At 35.7% G+C, this 18,144-nt stretch overlaps 1 protein-coding gene across 3 annotated transcripts in view; it reads right to left on the reverse strand.

The window, feature by feature from the left end:
• Positions 1 to 18,144, reverse strand: part of GBE1 (1,4-alpha-glucan branching enzyme 1) — a 160,778-nt gene that overhangs the window by 20,791 nt on the left and 121,843 nt on the right. For all 3 annotated transcript variants that reach the window (XM_065064564.1, XM_065064555.1, XM_065064572.1), the window contains exons 13-14: positions 3,930 to 4,114; positions 2,662 to 2,792 (exon numbers count right to left, since the gene is read on the reverse strand). In XM_065064564.1, coding sequence (XP_064920636.1) covers positions 2,662 to 2,792; positions 3,930 to 4,114 — 316 coding nt within the window. The remainder of the gene's footprint in view (positions 1 to 2,661; positions 2,793 to 3,929; positions 4,115 to 18,144) is intronic.

Raw genomic sequence — 18,144 nt, forward strand, 5'->3', positions numbered from 1 at the left:
TGATTTACTTTTGTGCCAAGATAACAAACCTTGTTAAAAAAAGGGGGGGGGGGGAGGGCGGGGAGGCAAAATATCTACATAAAGCTTTATTTTAATGAGACTTCCAACACTGCAGAAAAAATGTTTAACAAAATAGGGTGTGGGATCTTAGGGAATCAAAAGGAGCTATTTCAAAATCTTTAACCCCCTTTCCTGTTCTTTCTCCCTTCTTTTAGCCATGTTCGTTTTGAACAGAGGAAAGAAGGTTTCTGTATTGATTTTTTAACTGTGGACAGGCCTTGAATTCAACACTAACTCACAGAAAGGTCTGGTCAGTATTAAAAAAAAAGGAAACTTATGAATGGTTTTCCCTGTTAACATTCAAAATTCTGCCTACAACCAGAGAACTATACAGCTGATCTAGATGTTAATTATTCACCTATCTCTAAAATGAAGCAAATTAGGCAGAAACAGTTTTTTAGCTCAAGCTGCCTGTTTCTCATGAAAAAGCTTCTGAAAGCATAATTTATGAAGTAAAATTCCAGCATGAGCATAGAAATGTTTTCCTTTTTCCTTCACATAACAAAACAGAAATGCGGCACTAGCACATACCGCTCTAATAGTTACACAGCCTCACAGTGCTGGAAACCTGTGTCTTTTCCCACATAGATCGAACATGCATTCCCACATTAGTATGCTATATTTCTTTTACACACCTATTAACCTGAATGTACCAACTTCCTTGATAGAATTTGGCATTTGGCTGCTCCTAAATCAAGTCCTTTGTCTCCACATGCCAAATATCCCGTGAATTCTAACAGGCAGGGACAGTTGCATATCGGCACTTCAAAGCATCTTGCAAAGCGGCATCTTTGCCTTCAGCAATCGCATGCCAGTGACTCATTCCAGTGACCTTATTTGCTCATTAGAAGCTCCAGGTGCAGGTTGCAAATGTCAGAGAGCCTGAGTTAATGGTTTTTGAAAAAAAAGTGTATTTTTGCAGCATTTTGATGACTGTATTTGTGACACCTCAGGTCTCATCTAGCTATTTGCTTATGGACAGCTCTGACTTCAAATGTATTTATTCATCCTAAATTCATGCCAAAAATAAGTGTACGACCCTGGTATTCATTCGCTGTAGCATTACAACACTTTAATACATTATACCATGTAAAAATGGCAATATTGTTAACAAAGTAACCATTTCTTCCCATTACAGTTTTTTACTGCTTGCACTTTAGGAGTATGTGACAGCATGAAATATTGAGATACAAAAATAAAGGTAAGCCAGTAGCAATTCCTATTTCTCAACAACATTTATGGACTTCCATGCCCACATATAAGTTAAGGTCTCAGTCCTTGAATGTCTCACACTGGAGTACACCACCTAAGGAGAAGAAGCAGTAGAATGGAGCAACCGAAGGTCAAGAGAAATAAGTCAAAAGACTGCAGCATAGACTTCAAGCTGGCTGTGACTCTCCATATAACTTTTGACTGGCTGACTGTTTAGAAAAAGACTTTCCAAACCAAGTGGGACCAGAAGGACTCCAATGTCTACTGATTACTACTTCTTTTATAAAAGTACAATAAGGTTTGCTACACCAACAGCCTACAAAAAAATAACACCTGAAAGAAGAATGGGTATTTTCTACGAGATCAGAATAGAGGAAAACCTACAACATTGTTGGCCAGAGAGGCAGGAAGTTCTGTATCTTTTAACATACTTGGTGACATACCTGAGAAACTATATATAACAACAGTGGATGGCCAAAGCCATCCACTTCATAAAGGCAAATTTAAAGACAAGTTTTACATGCACTGATTTGACTAATTCAATTAATTAAGCAAACAAACCTAGGCAGTGAAAGGATCATCACATTCTCCACAATTCCCAATACCATTTAGATAAATTCTTTATTGCAAAAAATTTAATATATTATAGTAATTTGCTTTTCAGGTTTATTCAGTAACTGCCTCCAAGTACCAAATTAAAAATCCACCCATTTCTAAAAAAAACCCAAACAGAATAATAACTTGTTTTTAAGTACTCCTGCTTCATGTTTAACTTCCAAAAGGATCATAAAGAATTCCTTTAAGTGGAGAAGTTATTCTAAAGAATTAATATCACATGTGACCACATTTCCTAGTTATAAGACATGGTTTTTAAGAAATCTCAGGTTGAAAGTTTCCATTACAAAACTATACACAAAATTCCTGTCTCCAATTGCAGGACAAGAGTTAGAAAGAAAACAAGTAAATATTAAAACACCCAACATAATTAAAAAATACAGATGATAAAACCCAGCCTGCAGGACATTTGCAAGGAAGAAGAAAGGATGTGGAAAGCAAGAAGAATAGGAAGGTAGTAGTTGTTGTTAAGTTGGGGATATGTTTCATACATAATTCCAAAAAACAAGACATCACAAGGAAATTTTAACATGTCGTCTTTAAATTGCTATTTTAACCTTTGTGTTCTATAAAATGGTCTCTTACAAATAAGGCAAGTTTCCAAATTATTTCTTTGCTGTACACTAAGAATTAAAGTAAAATTACGCTGTTGACAAATATGTGGTTTCTTACCTCTTAACTACAGTTTGCATTCATGTTAGAAAAAATAAATAAAACTAGTTTTCAACTTCTAGAGCTTTTCTGTACAAGCAAAGCAGTAAAGAAAAAGGATATTTTCCTGGAATTTCAATACCCACTCTGTAGTCCACGTAACTTTGATACGGATGGAAGTTGAAAATAAAAATGAGACCTGCTCTCTCAAACGCTATGACTTTATTGGATTCATGCTTTTCACTCACATAGGCCTAGGAAATAAAAAAATAAAAACCCAGTAAAATATTGAACTTCTAACTGAAACAAAAAAAAGAAAAAAAACAACTGTGTCTATACCTCATTTCAAGTAAAATCATCAAAGATAGCAACACAGAATAGGGCTTTAACATGCAAATTGAAATTGTTTACCTATGTAATGTCACAGAAAAGTTTTGATTACTCAACTGTGCTTAACGTTTTATAAGTCAATGCAAAATTAAAGAGATAGAAGCATGTTAGGTATAGAGCACTTGAAAAATTCTTGCTCAAAGATTTTTAACTTCTTTTTTTTTTTTATCACACTTTCCTTTAGCAAGAAATGGATTCCTTTCATGAAATCAAATTTTCAGTCTACTTGTTATAGGGATCTGCCTCACGCCTACTGTTAGTAGCTTAGAAAATGAAGCACTGGATATGTTCTTTTTGTTTGTTTTTAAAGATCTGTGTGAGAAATAGCTTTGATAAGCCACATTAAACTGCTGCACATACCACCTTTGTTCTATTTGCTAAAGTCATCCATTAAAAAAAAAATCTTTAAAGTGGATCATGACTAGTATGACATAATTATTATAATTTATTGATGTTTCATTAAGTAGCTTTGATAGGAAGTGCAGTGCAAAATTTGGGTAAAAAAGGCAAATACAAAAGTGACAGGCTGAATATATGCTGAACTTACACTATAGTGTATTTTCTCACTAACAGAACAATTATTTATATAAAGTCAGAGCAATTTACACTTTCCCAAAGCAATCCTTCTACTGGATTACAGATAATTTTATATTTTATTTATTTTTATTTTTTATTCATTAAAATATATATTTATTATATCTTTATATTTATTTATATTCCAGATAATTTTGAATTTTCCAGTCTGTAGTTACTAAATAAGAATAGCAAAAATAACAGGAAAAGAGCTTGCTATGAAGCTAAAAGGAGACTTCCAGATTTCTATTATCTGCGGAAGACATTCAAGTGTCATGTTTTGACAACCTGAAATACACGGTGGGGCATTATGCAGTGCATAATAAAGTGCTATTTAAAATTTCTGCATGCAAATGTGGTATTGTTGTTATTCTGAACATGCACCCAACTGGTGACTAAAATCTTAACATTTAGTATATACAGCTTACCGGGGGAGATGCAAGCCAGCCAAATCTTTCTTCCAATTTATTCATGTCTCTATCAAATGCATTTAGGAACCTATAGCGAAGAAGATGATCCTCAGTAAGATTAAACTGTCTTCTGGCATAGTGGTAGCTCTCATTATTCCCTTTTCTGGGGAAGTCAAGCCATTCTGGATGTCCAAATTCATTACCTGTATTTAAAAACATTAACGTTCTGTGAAATCACATGCTAAAAATACACTAACCATAGAAGTAAAGTATAATTCCTTTCTACAAGTCTTAAATCCCCAATAACAATATTCCATATATAAATGGATCATTTTATTACTAAAACATCTCTCAGAACCTTCATGCTTGCTAACAGGTTTGTTTGGCCAATAAAACTACCAGAGCAAAATATCCATGGACTCCAGGGGAAGTATCAAGTCGTGAATGAATTATAACCTCCATGCTATTAACATCATGCCATGCTTAAAAATTTCTCATTGCTCTTAATAAGAGCAACAGAAATTCAGTCAACCAAGATACATTTAGAGTCGCTATGAAACCTAAAAACATCACTTTAACAGTAGAAATCCATTGTTTTATAGCATTTAACAGAAATCAGTGCTACCATTCACATAACTACAGAGACAGAAATTTCAAATTCTATCAGTTAAACTTCAAACAATCAAAAGACCAGTTGGATGCACTTTGACCATTTTTTTTTTTTTCCCCACTTTTTATCCTGGCTACAAATACTTTCATCATTTCTTTTCCAGTGGTATAGCTACAACTATTAAAAAAGATGACCTGCATCTTGGTTTCTCACTTACTAGAAAAATTCAAAAAGACATCCTAGCACAAGTAGCAGGTTAGATTACAGAGAGCAAGGCAAAATTCTTAATGATGATGTATTCAGTATTTGATACTGAAAACAAATGATTTAAGGGGTGTAACAGCTCCGGGATTTAACAACAGTATATGTCAATTCAGTCATCTTGCAAGGGGAGCTCCTTTTCCAAACACAGCACTCAGTGTCGCAAGCAGGAGACACACAATTCCAGATGGGATGAAACATGTTTTAACACTGGGCTCCCTTGTGTGCCCACTGATTCAGGTCCCTTTGCACGTGCATAAACACCATTGCATTTCGATTAGTTTTTCTACAGCAGTAACACTTCACAAGTTTGCCAGTCTCATCCTGATTATCTATCCCACACAACTACTGAATGGACTGTACTTTAAGACAAGGGATAGGTTTATTCAGACTTGGATCACACTCCATTGAAAAAGAAGGAAAGAAGTTGTAATTTAATAGAGAAAAAGCATAGCTTCTCTTACATAGAATCTCCAAAGCAAATCTCCCTGTCAAAGCTAAAGATTTGCAGCAACACCTCATTTGGGACTCAGTATTTTGAATCACTTCCATGTATTCAGAGTTGTCTGGTTTTATATATTGCCACTATTACAGTCTGAGACAAATCCAGATGGACTCAATGGCTCTACCTTGTGCTAGAAACCCGCTGCCTAGCAGACTCTCAGTCATTTTGGACTATTCATTTTACACAGGTTTAAAATGTGTCAAGTACCTTGAAAGTTTAAAACACACATTTCAAAGCCTATGACAGTTGATTCACCAGAAACATTTTAGAGATTACACATAACACCTACTCACCATAAAACACAGACAGCAAGCAGTGTACCTGGAAATATGTATGGGAAGTAACATGATCAAATTTGTGAGAATTTCTATTAAAAAAAAAAAAAGATCCTAACAAGCAGTTACTCAGGTTTTGTCAATAAACTGGAGCTTTGTGGGCAGAGCAGGGCAAGGATGCTGAGAGAAGGTAAGCAGTGTTTTCTGGACGGACACCCCGTGTGTGCAGCCACCATCTGCTGTCTAACACGGCCTGTGCTGCCTGCAAGGCCCAGAGGATACGGTCAGCAGTGACAAGCTATGAATTTAGATTTTCAAAGTTATTTTCATGTATTTCCATGCTTCACAGGAACAAAGAAATGAACAGAGAATAACAGATAAAGGCTGCATATACATTTAGGAGAATCCTTCACAGTGGTATCCATTTTATAAATGAACTGACAAGTTGTAAATTAAATTTCCCGTTCAAAAGCTAAGCCACCAAATTTCATATTCAGCTCAAAACCAGAGACAAATATAAAAGGATCAGAATCACAGCAGGACTTTGAAAATGACCTTGAAATAATGCTGGACTGAGCTCTTAAATTGTGCTAACAATACGGTACAGAAAATGAGGAAAGATATTGCTACAAAACAGACACTGTATCTAACCAAATTCAATATTCTCTTAAGAGCTGGGCAAGGTATTACTTTCTTTTGTGATCTGCACACTATTGAAAAGATAGACTACATAAGATAGCTCAGTTAAAGACAGAAAAAACCATCAGAAAGTTAGAGATGATACATATTTTGAAAAGATAGCCAAGGAAATCATACTTGTTCAACAAAACATAAAAACGAGGGAAAAAAACAATAGAAGACAGCAAATAAATTAGACTCAGCTAGCCTGTCATTTCAATAGAGTATTTCAGCCTAAGTAGAGCATATCTCCTTGTTCTCACCATATACTGACTCCCCCCCCACCACTGGCTTTGCCTGTTTCCCCACCACATTTTTTTAAAGAAAAATACAAGTGTAGTAAAATACAAAAGCAATGTTAGTTTCCTAGCCATTACTGATGGCCATTAAGAACAAAAGTAATTTAACACAGTGCAGCAACTCGACACAAGATTAAATTACTTGCTGATGTCAGAAAAGCATGATGAAGGTCTTAAAAATGGCTCTACTTGCACTTTAAAGGTGTGTTTCTACAGGTACCTTCTGGACAATACACTTGTGAGCCTTTTATAAATGTTGCTTCATTTTGAAAGGGTCTCTTAATTTCTCTTTATAGAAAGAAAAATAGAAGTTCATAATTAAAGCAGAGCAAATTAAAAGAGGCTTTTTGGTTATGTTTCAAAGGCGTAGTATAGGGAAAAGGAATTATCATTTAGGATGCAAGCAGGTCTTCCAATAAACTCCTCAGAGTGCTTCTGAATTTGGGACGCATTAAGGCTATGCATTCTTGAACAAAAAATACAACTCATTAGTTTTTATTTTTTTTTCCTAGTCAAAGAGAAATGAGGGGAGGGTCTAGGAAAGGGGAGGTACAGGTGACTGACCAACACTTACTTCCAGAGGTAACTAATGGTACCTGTGAAGCAGGCACTGCCCCCCCACCATGTTCCACTTCTCATTTCTGACAAGAATCAGCAACATTCACTCCTTGATAATTGTGAAAGCCTCTAAGCACAGAAGTACTATTGGGATTTCTTTTCCTGTAATTAATTTGCTGTTTGATATAAAGGTCCAAACTACAGACTGACAAGAAGCCAGCTGCTACAAATGATGCAAATCAAGACAATGGAACTAATGTGGGGGAGGTAGAGAACAAAGCTGAAATTAACTGAATTTTTTATTAGAGAAACAAAACAAAGACAAATCACTGAAGTGCAATGCATACTAATTTGATGTAGGAATTAATTCAAATTTGCCATTTCCTATATATTGTGCATATTGGACAACTCTACTATGTACAAGATTTCAAGATCTCAAGTCTAAAAACTGAATTAACTTTCTATTACTATAATGAAAATTTACATCACACTTGTTTATTAGGCTAGACATGCTTTTACAACACAAAGTAGTTATGCTGATGATGGTGACTTTGAAGCTGCACCCCACAAGTCATTAAAGTTTTCTTGATCTCTCTTCCTTAGACATCTTTACTAGAAATTCTTTCTCAAAGAATCAGGCTAAGCAGAACTGAAAGCATATTTAAAAGACACAACAGTGTCAAGAGATGCCAGTTATTTTAGTTTGTTTCTACTTTGAATTAAGTATGACATTAAATACTTTAAACTCAGTAAAAGCAAGTAGTCTATTTGATACATCAAAGGTAAGTTTAATTAGGTGTCTAAGGCTGAAAAGTATTCAAATCCTCTACAATAATACAAAAGGAATCTATTTAAAGACTGGACACATTAGGAAAGAATTGCAACAGTTCCCCCTTAGCATATGACTGTCAAAGTGCAGTTACACCGATTTATACAAGCCTGATAATCAGCTCATCCAGGAGTTATAACAGATTTGAATTTAGCTTCCCTACCTTTGTGAACAATGATGGCAATGCAACAATCTATGGGTTATAAACAGAATCAATGTAAATCAGATCTAGATAGCATATGATATTTATCATTATTTAAAAAATAAACAACAAAACACCCCACAGAACCAAACTAACCAAACAAAAAAACACCCAAATACCCACACCCAAACAACAAAAAAACACTGGGCATTTCAGACAACTAATCCTTGTTTTCCCTAGTTCCTAAATTCTTAAATATTAAGCAATTCTGATACCTTCTATTTACTCAGGTTTGTATAAAATAATCTTCAGCCCCTTAAATAACAAAATTTAACATCCATAGTACCGAAATAAAATAAGGATCTGTATACTCACTTCAAATTATGAGAGAATGAGCTTGATTACAAGAATTCATTTAATCGTATCATCCATGCATATATATATATATAAACACATATGGTTTGTGTTCTTACATCCTGAGATATTAAATATAGGTTTTCAACTTGGAAAGAATAAATTACAGCATTAAAAAAAATTACAAACCCATCAAAACTATTTATATATAAACGCATTATTCATGACATGTACCAAAGTTTTTGGCAATCAAAAACAGTACAACATTGCTCAGCAGGAAAATGTTAACCTTAGATGTTATATTCATCATGCTAAGTATTTTATTACTTTTCATATATATTTTTTTAGAGGGCATTTACTGATTACTGACCTTTTCTTCTCCTTTGTAGTACACATCACTTGCAATAAATGCTTTCTTGTCAAAGCAAACATATCAGCTTTATTATTCCCTCAGTCATTAAGGCAAACAAGCCCAGGTTAATATAAACAAATCATCGAGGAAAGCAAATATTCTGATATCTGGCACACTGTTTACATTCGAGAAGCTTCATAATACACTATTTATTTTTTTATAGAAGCTGATCTGTGCTCCTGCAAGATACTTTATTAATTTTATACTACTGTTAAAAGGTCCATACAGCAAGCTGCCCGGAAGGTACACTTAAGCCCTAAGGAAGAGCTTACACCATAACTCTTTGTATTCTTACCCTAAGTTTTGTTGTTGTTGTTGTTGTTGTTTGTTTTTGTTTTTTGTTTGTTTGTTTGTTTGTTTTGTTTTATTTTTCGTTGTTGTTGTTTTTTGTTTGTTTGTGTTGTTTGTTTGTTTGTTTTTTCTCCCTCTGCAAGTACCTTGAAAAAGTGAATGGTAGAGGCTTGTAAAAGCAACATTAAGTCTTCTTAAAATTTAAAGCTTTTTAAAAGAAATTTGATAAAATTTGATAATATTTAAGCACAGTTCTGTCCCTCTTAAAAAAAATGTTCAAAATGGAATATAATTTTCCAGGTTGTGATATACCCAGAAATGACTTGCTTCTTTCCCATGCCCCCTTCCTGTCACAGTTGGCCTGTCCTCACTCATAACTCCAAACACTGGAGTTATTGCGCTGTACAATTTTATAATGTAGATAAAACACTTCCAAGTTCTTAGAAGTCATAACTTACCAGCTGTTCCAATGGAAGTTCCAAGCATACTAAATAGCCTTGTTTAGTCCCCATGTTTCAACCCTATACCTCCCTTTTGTCAGAAAAATTACAGGAAAAAAAAAAAATCCCAAGTAACAAGAAAAGAAGCAATTCTACTCAGAAGCACGAACTCTGTATGCCTGTATTAGGAATGGCTGGATAGCTGCAGAGCTTATACAGAGGAGCAGCCAGGCACAGGCACAGTGGACAGACCATGGCATTGCTTAGTATAATTTAGTTTTCAACAGAAGCAGAGTGTATGATGATTACACCAGCATGTTCATATTCAGTAGAGCTATTACTTACACACAAAAAAAATATTCATCTGGAAGACTAAATGTTTCTTTCATGTACTTATTTGTAGTGTTCCATCAAGAGTTTTCCGTGAAATATTAGTGGTGCCACTGATAATAGCATTCAGTTCCCAGGGGCAGATTAATGCTTTCCCTTGAACATTTTAGTGAGCAGAGTCCAAGAGTTTCTGTAGTTCATACTAACAGACCATGAGAAGGGACCCTGAGAGGATGCTTATTTTACTAACCTACTCTTAGAAACTTCCAGGCCTGAAAGTTTACATTTCAGCAGTCCCTCCCCCAGTGTAGAATACTATATTTCAGACTTAAAATTTACTCTATGCTTACATACCATATTTAAAAAACTGAGTAACAATGCAAACTATTTGTATTGCTGCTACACTGAAATAGTTTTAATTTCTCTGTTTCCTATTAGCTGCATCTTGGTAAAAACAAGAGACCGACTTGGACATTTCCACTACGCTCTCCGGGTACATGCACAGTATATATTATTTATTTAAACACTTCCAAGAGTTCACTAAAATATTTAGGAACAGAAATATTCCACAACACATTGCAAAGTTAAAAAACAAAAATAAAACCAAACAAACCACAAAACAACAACAAACCCCAACAAAAGCATACAAAACCTATGACAAGAAACTTTCAGGAACAGAAGATGTGGTCAGAGATGTTCTAGCTAAATCTTTCAGTGTGGTGTGCTGCTGCGTATTGACTGGTACCACAACTGACAATTTAATGGGCTTGAAAAGTGAATCCAGGACCAGACTGGAACAGGAAGAGGTCACACGAAGATGGCAAAACTTTTGCCATATTAAATAAATAGCAGTTTTCTTACTGGTGTCAAAAAGTCCAGAATGTCATCCTCTAATTTTGAAAGAGTATATAAAGGATTATGTTAGTGAAAGAGAAAGAAAACGTAAACCAAAGAGACAACTTGAATAGCATTTGATACAAAGTTAAAGCTTTCCATATGATGTAAATCACCAATGTTCAGTAACATTTTGTTCTGCCCATGGGAACAAATCTATTTAAAGTAAGTATGCATTTGTTAACAGCACAAAATAAGAAAATTTGTCATGAAAGTTTGGAACACATAAAAAGCAGCTCATAAGTTAAAAAAAAAAAAAACAAACACCAGCAACAAAAAAAACCCAGGCCTATCATCTTGTCTTTGAAGTATGTTCCTTCACCAGAAACTTAGTTACACTAAAGAGGGGACTGTAATATATCTCAAAACTGGTAAGAAACAGATGTCTGGGAGCACAACTTGGTGCAAGGCTGTACAAACAGAGTCAGATAGTTTTGCAAACTCTTCCATACTAGCTGACACTAAAAGGAGTTGTTAAAATTCTCACATATTTGAAACAGAAAACTTTCTAAACATCCCAAGTGACAGATGTCAGATTTCCTGTATACAGAAATATTAATGAAGTGACATTCAAAAATACCAACAGTGGAATCTTCTACTTTTAAGATGTTATAACATTTCCAAAGAAAATAAAGCCTTATACTTCCATTAACAAATTTTAACACAGTACTATGTCTTCATATTGGTAGACAATTGTTGTTTTCAAACGTACATTCTCTAGATTTATACGAGGGTAGCCAAGCTGAAAACGTGGCTTGCACTTCAAACACAAGGTAGCAGTGTTGTGACAGCCTTTACTTGAGGAGTTTATTGTGCGTTTTCCGATTGCATTTCATTGATATCTATTTATACAGAGACCTGCTTCACTCATAAAGTTACCTTGGAGTCAGAGAAGCCTGTTTGTGAGCATGGTCCCTAGCAAGTCTTTCAGACATGGATTATATGACATGTCCAAGCAGCACACTTTGCTCTGACAGACAGAACAAGTGAGCAAGTTGTGTTGTTTGTGGCCAATGCCAGCACAGCTCATCATGGCGTGCTGACTAGCATATAAACTTTCTGTGCCTAAATAGCCCAGGTTTTACAGTCCAGCTCATTTCTGATGAATGTATAATTAAGTGATCTGCTGTGAGTGAATGCAACCACTGTACAATTAGGTCTAGACATAGCTTAGTCTCTGAGATGAGCTGTAAAGCTCAAAGGCCCTTCACTGAGTCCTTGGACAAAACAAAACAAACCCCAAAAAACAACAACAACAAGAAAATCAGAAATCAGCACAGAAAGTAGAAGTCAATATCATAATCTCAAAATAAAAGTTTATAGAAACAAAAGGACTACAAAATTTCATATAAACATATAACACTCTTATACAGCACATCTTAATGTTAGCAGAGAATTTCACTGCATTGAAATGTGGGAAAACAGTAAAATGATTCCAACATAAGCGATATATTGTATTTGATAAGAAACTTTTTACCTTAAAATTGTTGCAGGTTCCTAACACAGCAATCAAACATTATGGCAACATACATCACATATGATTTTGAACGTAATCACTTCGTCCAACTACATACCGTTCAGAAAATACAGATCAGTAAGATAAAGACATACTTAGAAAGTGTTCATTTTTGTCTTTTAATTATTATGGAGTTTGACAACAGCACTCCATAATGGCTTGTAGCACTTGGCTAGTAGATCCAGACTGATTGTTAAGAAAGCAAATGTTATGACCCAGAATTGCATATTTGCAATGTTTCTGAATGCAGAAAGCCTTTCAAAATGAGAAGAGTTGCAAACATTTTAGTCAGGCTTCTTTTACAGAGTTCTCTCACAATAATCTGTTTCAAGAAATAGACTTGCTTCAGCGAGCTGATAAAAAAGCACAGCCCTGCCAAAATCCAGCTTTCCTACTGTTCAGAACAGTGTATTTTCTTTCTATGACTACTTCAATTCCAGTACTTAGCAGGAACACATTTAAATTTTTATTGTACTTCTACCTCTCAGCAAAAGAATGTATGAGGCTGATGCTAAATAATCAGGCGCCAAGGATTTAAGATCAGGTGGGGTATTTTTGTTGTTGGGTTTTTTTTGTTTGTTTTTAACATATACACAGCAGATGAAAATAAATGCTAGCTACTGACACTGAAAAAGATTAGCCAAGTATTCCCTTGCTTCAGGGGTACTGCTGTGGGATGAATGAAATATCAGCCATCTGTAAAATTCAAACATGCTGGAGAAAATATAAATAAAGAATCCACATTTTGAGAGTTATACGCTTTGCTAATAGTTTAAAACAATCCTGAGACAGGGTGTATCAGTTAATCAGTCTGCTTTCCCATACAATTATTAAAGTAAATGTGATATGTGAGATAAGAAGATTCAGGAAAAGAATTGTATGCACAGACAAAGGACCTTGACTATAGGCAACAAATAAAACCAAACACCTCATACTGCCACTTTCAAATGCTGATACTACACCATTTTCAGACAGCAATACACTGGATGAGCTATAAAAGGTAAAAGGATTCAAAATATATTCCAGTTAAGTACACTTACATTTACCAGTTGATGGCTAGTTTGTGTCACTGAAGTTATTTAACCCAACAGCAGAGTGTGAACAAAGGAGAAAGTATGGGGGAATAAGACCCATTAGAAACTGGAAAACCGTGTGTAGAAAAAGCCAAGGCACTGCATCAGGAGCAGCAGAGGCCCTTGCTGAGTTTAGGGCCAGCTGCGATCGGAGATCCCTGCTGGTCACTGGGATCAAGAGGCAAAAATCCAGCTGAAGCTCTGAGCCAGCAGCCACTGCCTCTTCCAGTATAAGATATTGCTTATCAGCTGCCTCATGCTGCCTTACAGGGAGACAGTAACTCCCCACAACTCCAGCCCAGCCCACTTGGGCTGCCTGCAGGGATCAGCAGAAATCCCCGTGAGTCCCCCAAGCACAGCTGTGGATCCAAAAAATTGCAGCATGCCTCTGAGAAGAGAGAGGTGCTGGTCTCATCTGCAGGCCATGGTCCCACTTTAAGCACCAATCTGTACAGCAACTCTGCATAAGATATTATCTTGGGAAAGAGTGACGAGATCCAAGTCTATGTGCCGACACAAATGTTGGTTCACTGTTTTCTAGCTCTATTTAAAGACAAAGAAAAACCACCAGCTCTATGGAGGAACAAAAGACAGTATTATGCATTACTTTTTTTTGGCATTACCACTCAAGACCAACACAGTGTGTCAGTAAGATTTGCTGGGGTTTTTGAAGGATTTTTATCTAATAACTCATGTTAAAACATGCTGCTGCTTGAAAAAAAAAAACCCTCTAACAGCAGCTCAGATAGGGATTCTCATTAATCAGACAGTTAAAAACAAATGACACTAGCCAAAGCAAAAACTAACTGACAACTTAAGCTAAGAGAATACAAGTCTGTCAACACCTCCTTGTGGAAGAGTATTTTGAGCAACATTAGGAGGAAAGGGGAAACCTCGAAAGTTTCAAATCCTCCTTTGCACTGTGCCAAATTAAACAGTACTTTTACATTCTGATTAATTTTCCTTCTGCTCACTAGTAAATAAGTAGATGAAAAAAGTATTATAAATGGTTTAAACTCTATCAAGTGGAAATAATTTCCTGATTTTTTTTTATCTCACATAAATTTGACTTTTCATCTTAATTTGGAAAGAAAACTAACTTTGAAATATATTGATGTTTCAAAGAAAGAAACTGCTGCTTTGCAGAGTATGTTTCAAAAGCAGTATCCTCAGTGGTTCATAAATATTTATGTTGGTATAAACATAATTAGTGTATATATCAAAAGAATGTCCCACATCAATTTACCTACTTTGTGTATTCATTGTTTCAGTCTTTTTTCTCCCTTTCAACTTGTTCACTGTTATCTTTTTTTGTTTGTTTTGTGAGGGATTTTTTTTAGTTGTCTTTTTTGGTTGTTTTGTTTAAGATACTCTCACATAAAAAATGAAAGGTGACTGCTTTATTTAAGACTATAAACAGACACTTGAAAGCAATTTTTCTAAGTGATGGTTATTAGTTTTAGCATATTTCTAAAATGATAGCAAAATAATTGTAATAATTTTATGGTGACAGCATAATCTGTTGCAAGATCTCTGCTCATTACAGTCAATCATAACCAGGATGGCTAAAGCAAGATTATTTGTATTGTAGGATGTGCGTGGGTTTTTTGATGTGTGGGTATTTTTGTTTTCTTCATTTTTTCTCTCCCCGTCTCTCCCCTCCCAACCCCCCCCCTAGAAATGGCTATTGAAGCTTGCAAGTTTGTTTTTTTTCAGAAAGAACAGAGATCAGTAGTCAGGGTCTCTGGTACTTTGCCATGCTACAAAAGGGGCAGGTTTTAAGAAGAGTTGCATCTGCTTAATCATTCACTAAACTACTTATGACTATGAGTCAGTATATTGAACCAACTAGGAAGTTGACAGTTCAGTCACGGCACAGAAAAAGGTATGGTGCAAACTGAAATGCCTTGACTGTAAATGAGATCAAGTAATGGATCTACTAATGAAGGTGTACAAAAAAATATGTATTAATGAGCAAAAACCTCCAATGATATAGTTCTGGCCTGTTCAAGGCAGTCAGTGCCCTGGTGTTCTCTCTCCCTCTCACTGGAATAGGGACCAAGTTTCAAAGTTTTTCAAAGAGTTACTTTTTGCAAGATATAATGCGTCTGTCAGATGGAGGGTGACTGCACCTGCATGATGTTAAAAATCAGAACTCATTTAAAATCATTGAGATGTGCTGCTTCCACAAGAATACTTAGTCTTGGAATGCTCACTACATCAGCTCCTAAAATTTAGCATAGATATGCAATTGCTTCACATAGATGTTATGCATACAAATGTTTTATATAGATGGCAATGTTACAAAATTTGATTTTAAAACATCTTAAACCTGAACCTCAAGCTATCTTTATTCACATCTCAGAGTATTGGAAAAAAAAAAAATATATATATATATAGTTATATAATAGCAACATAATGCTTGCATATTAATAAAATACTTTTCTGACCATTTACAACACAAGAATAGCATAAAGGCTGTAATTAAGAACCAGTCTCTGAAGAGCATTACTTTCTAATAATAATCCACAATTAATTACTTCAGACACTGAGAATTTCTGATGCCATGCTTTCAGACTATGAAATAGAAAACGAAACCAGAAGGTTCCTGTTTGAGTAACTGAGGATGGTGCTGCCAGTAGGGGTGTGTGCTTGGAGAATGCAACTACTGTGAGGGCTGGGGCAAACCATTATAGGTATCCTAATGAATGTATGAGCTAGGTTTACAAGTGTAATTTAAAGACAGTCTCTACTCACCTTTATATTAGACCAGTGTCAGCACAACTGAGAAATAAGTGAAAGAAAAAAGAAATACAGGAAAAGAGAAAATAGAGGAAAGAAGAAGAAACATCTAGCACATCAGCCAACTGCCAAGCAAGGAATAGCTTTTGAAACTGAAGAGAAACATCGCTTCTGAGAGAAAAGAGGACTTGGAGAATTTGTCCTGATGGCACCTTTGGTACAAATAGCAACCGATTTATAAGAAACTCTCCAAAATCTGTAAGACTGGAGAACAGTTATCTGCTGAGGACTTAATCACATTTTTGTTTACATGAGGGAAAACAGGAAGAAAAACTCTAAAATCTTTCAATATTGAAACTACAGGTTTAAAACAAGATCATAGAATAGTTTGGGTTGGAAGGGACCTTCAAACTTCATATAGTCCACGCCCTCTGCCATGGGCAGAGACATCTTCAACTAGACCAGATTGCTCAGATCCCCTTCCAGCCTGGCCTTGGAAGTTTCTAGGGATGGGACATCTACCATGTCTCTGGGCAACCTGTGCCAGTGTTTCACCACTCATAATAATTTTCTTTTCCTTATTTCCAGTCTGAAACTCCTCTCCTTTAGTTTAAAACCATTACCCCTTGTTCTGCTGCAACAAGCCCTACTAAAAAGTCTGTCCCCATCTTTCCTATTATTCCCCTTTAAGCACTGAAAAGCAGCAATAAGGTCTCCTCAGAGACTTCTCCAGGCTGAACGACCCCAACTCTCTCAGCTTGGCCTCATAGGAGAGGTGTTTCTGCCCTCTGATTATCTTAGTGGCCTCCTCTGGACCTCCTCCAACAGGTCCAGATGTTTGTTGACATTTAAAACACAATAGGGAAACAAACCAGACTGTAGCTGAACATTACTATATTTTTTCTTTGATAAATCAGTTGTAGCAGAAAACATTCTTTCTGCATATCTAGTCAATCTTTTGCAACCTCCTTCCCTCATACTTCTGAATAGCACATGCCTTAAAGGAACAACTTTAAGGGACATCAGAAGACCCACAAGATGCGCTGGCTTAAGTGGCATTATTCCACTCCTTTTCCTTCAGGTAATCATTCTCACTACAGTCAGAAAGACTAGAGAAAAGATTTTGGCCATTTGCCCCCCAATAATATGTCTTTTGATGAAAAGCTTTTAAGAGGTACTCAGAGTGTCATCAGGCAGAGCTTCTGCCAATTTTGTATTTCACCTACCAATTTTCAGGTTTTAGTATAGAAAATTGTTCAAACAACTAGGAAATCCAAGACCCATTAAAACACTCCAACACTTCCTCATGACTGGCATATTACATACGTAACTCCAGACACATATCAGCCCATACACTAAGAATACTAGTATGAGGTATAGGCACACAAGCCAAGCAGCACGGGTTCAAAAATGGAAGAGGATATCTGCTGGTAATGGCTCTTGTGTGCATTATTTTTTTAATTATTATTTGTTTTTAATTTAGAAAAGCCTCAGAAGGCCTAAAGAAAGTTTATGAACTTTCTACAAATAGTTTGTCGAATTTACCATGTTGCTTCATGCCACCAGCTTTTATGAAGAAACACTATTCAGTGTGTGTTATTCCTCACCCAAAGCCAACAGGAAAGCAAAAGCTATGTATTTTGGTATCTCTGGCTGCATTTATACTGACAGGAAGATGATCTGAGAGTAAATAGTCAGTTTAAGGGACTGAGACACCAAGAGTGAGCAAAGTGACCTGCCTGGAGTGACTGGCATATACATGATAGAACAGAAAAGCAATTTTTTTTTTTTTACAACTTCAGTTCACGTCCTGAATTTGAGAAAAGATCAAAAATAATTTTGTAATATTAAAAAGAAATCTTACCAACACCGGCAGACTTCACTGGGAATTGATCAGTGTTTCCCTTATTGGCCTAGTGCTGCAGATGGGAGAAAAGCTGAATTTTGGACAGTGCATCCTTGAGGCAATTGGGAAAGGGATAACTCTGAGCAAGTGTCTTCATAAATCAGGAGGCTAACTTTCT

The sequence above is a fragment of the Columba livia genome, chromosome 1, assembly GCF_036013475.1.
Source record: "Columba livia isolate bColLiv1 breed racing homer chromosome 1, bColLiv1.pat.W.v2, whole genome shotgun sequence".
Lineage (NCBI taxonomy): Eukaryota > Metazoa > Chordata > Aves > Columbiformes > Columbidae > Columba > Columba livia.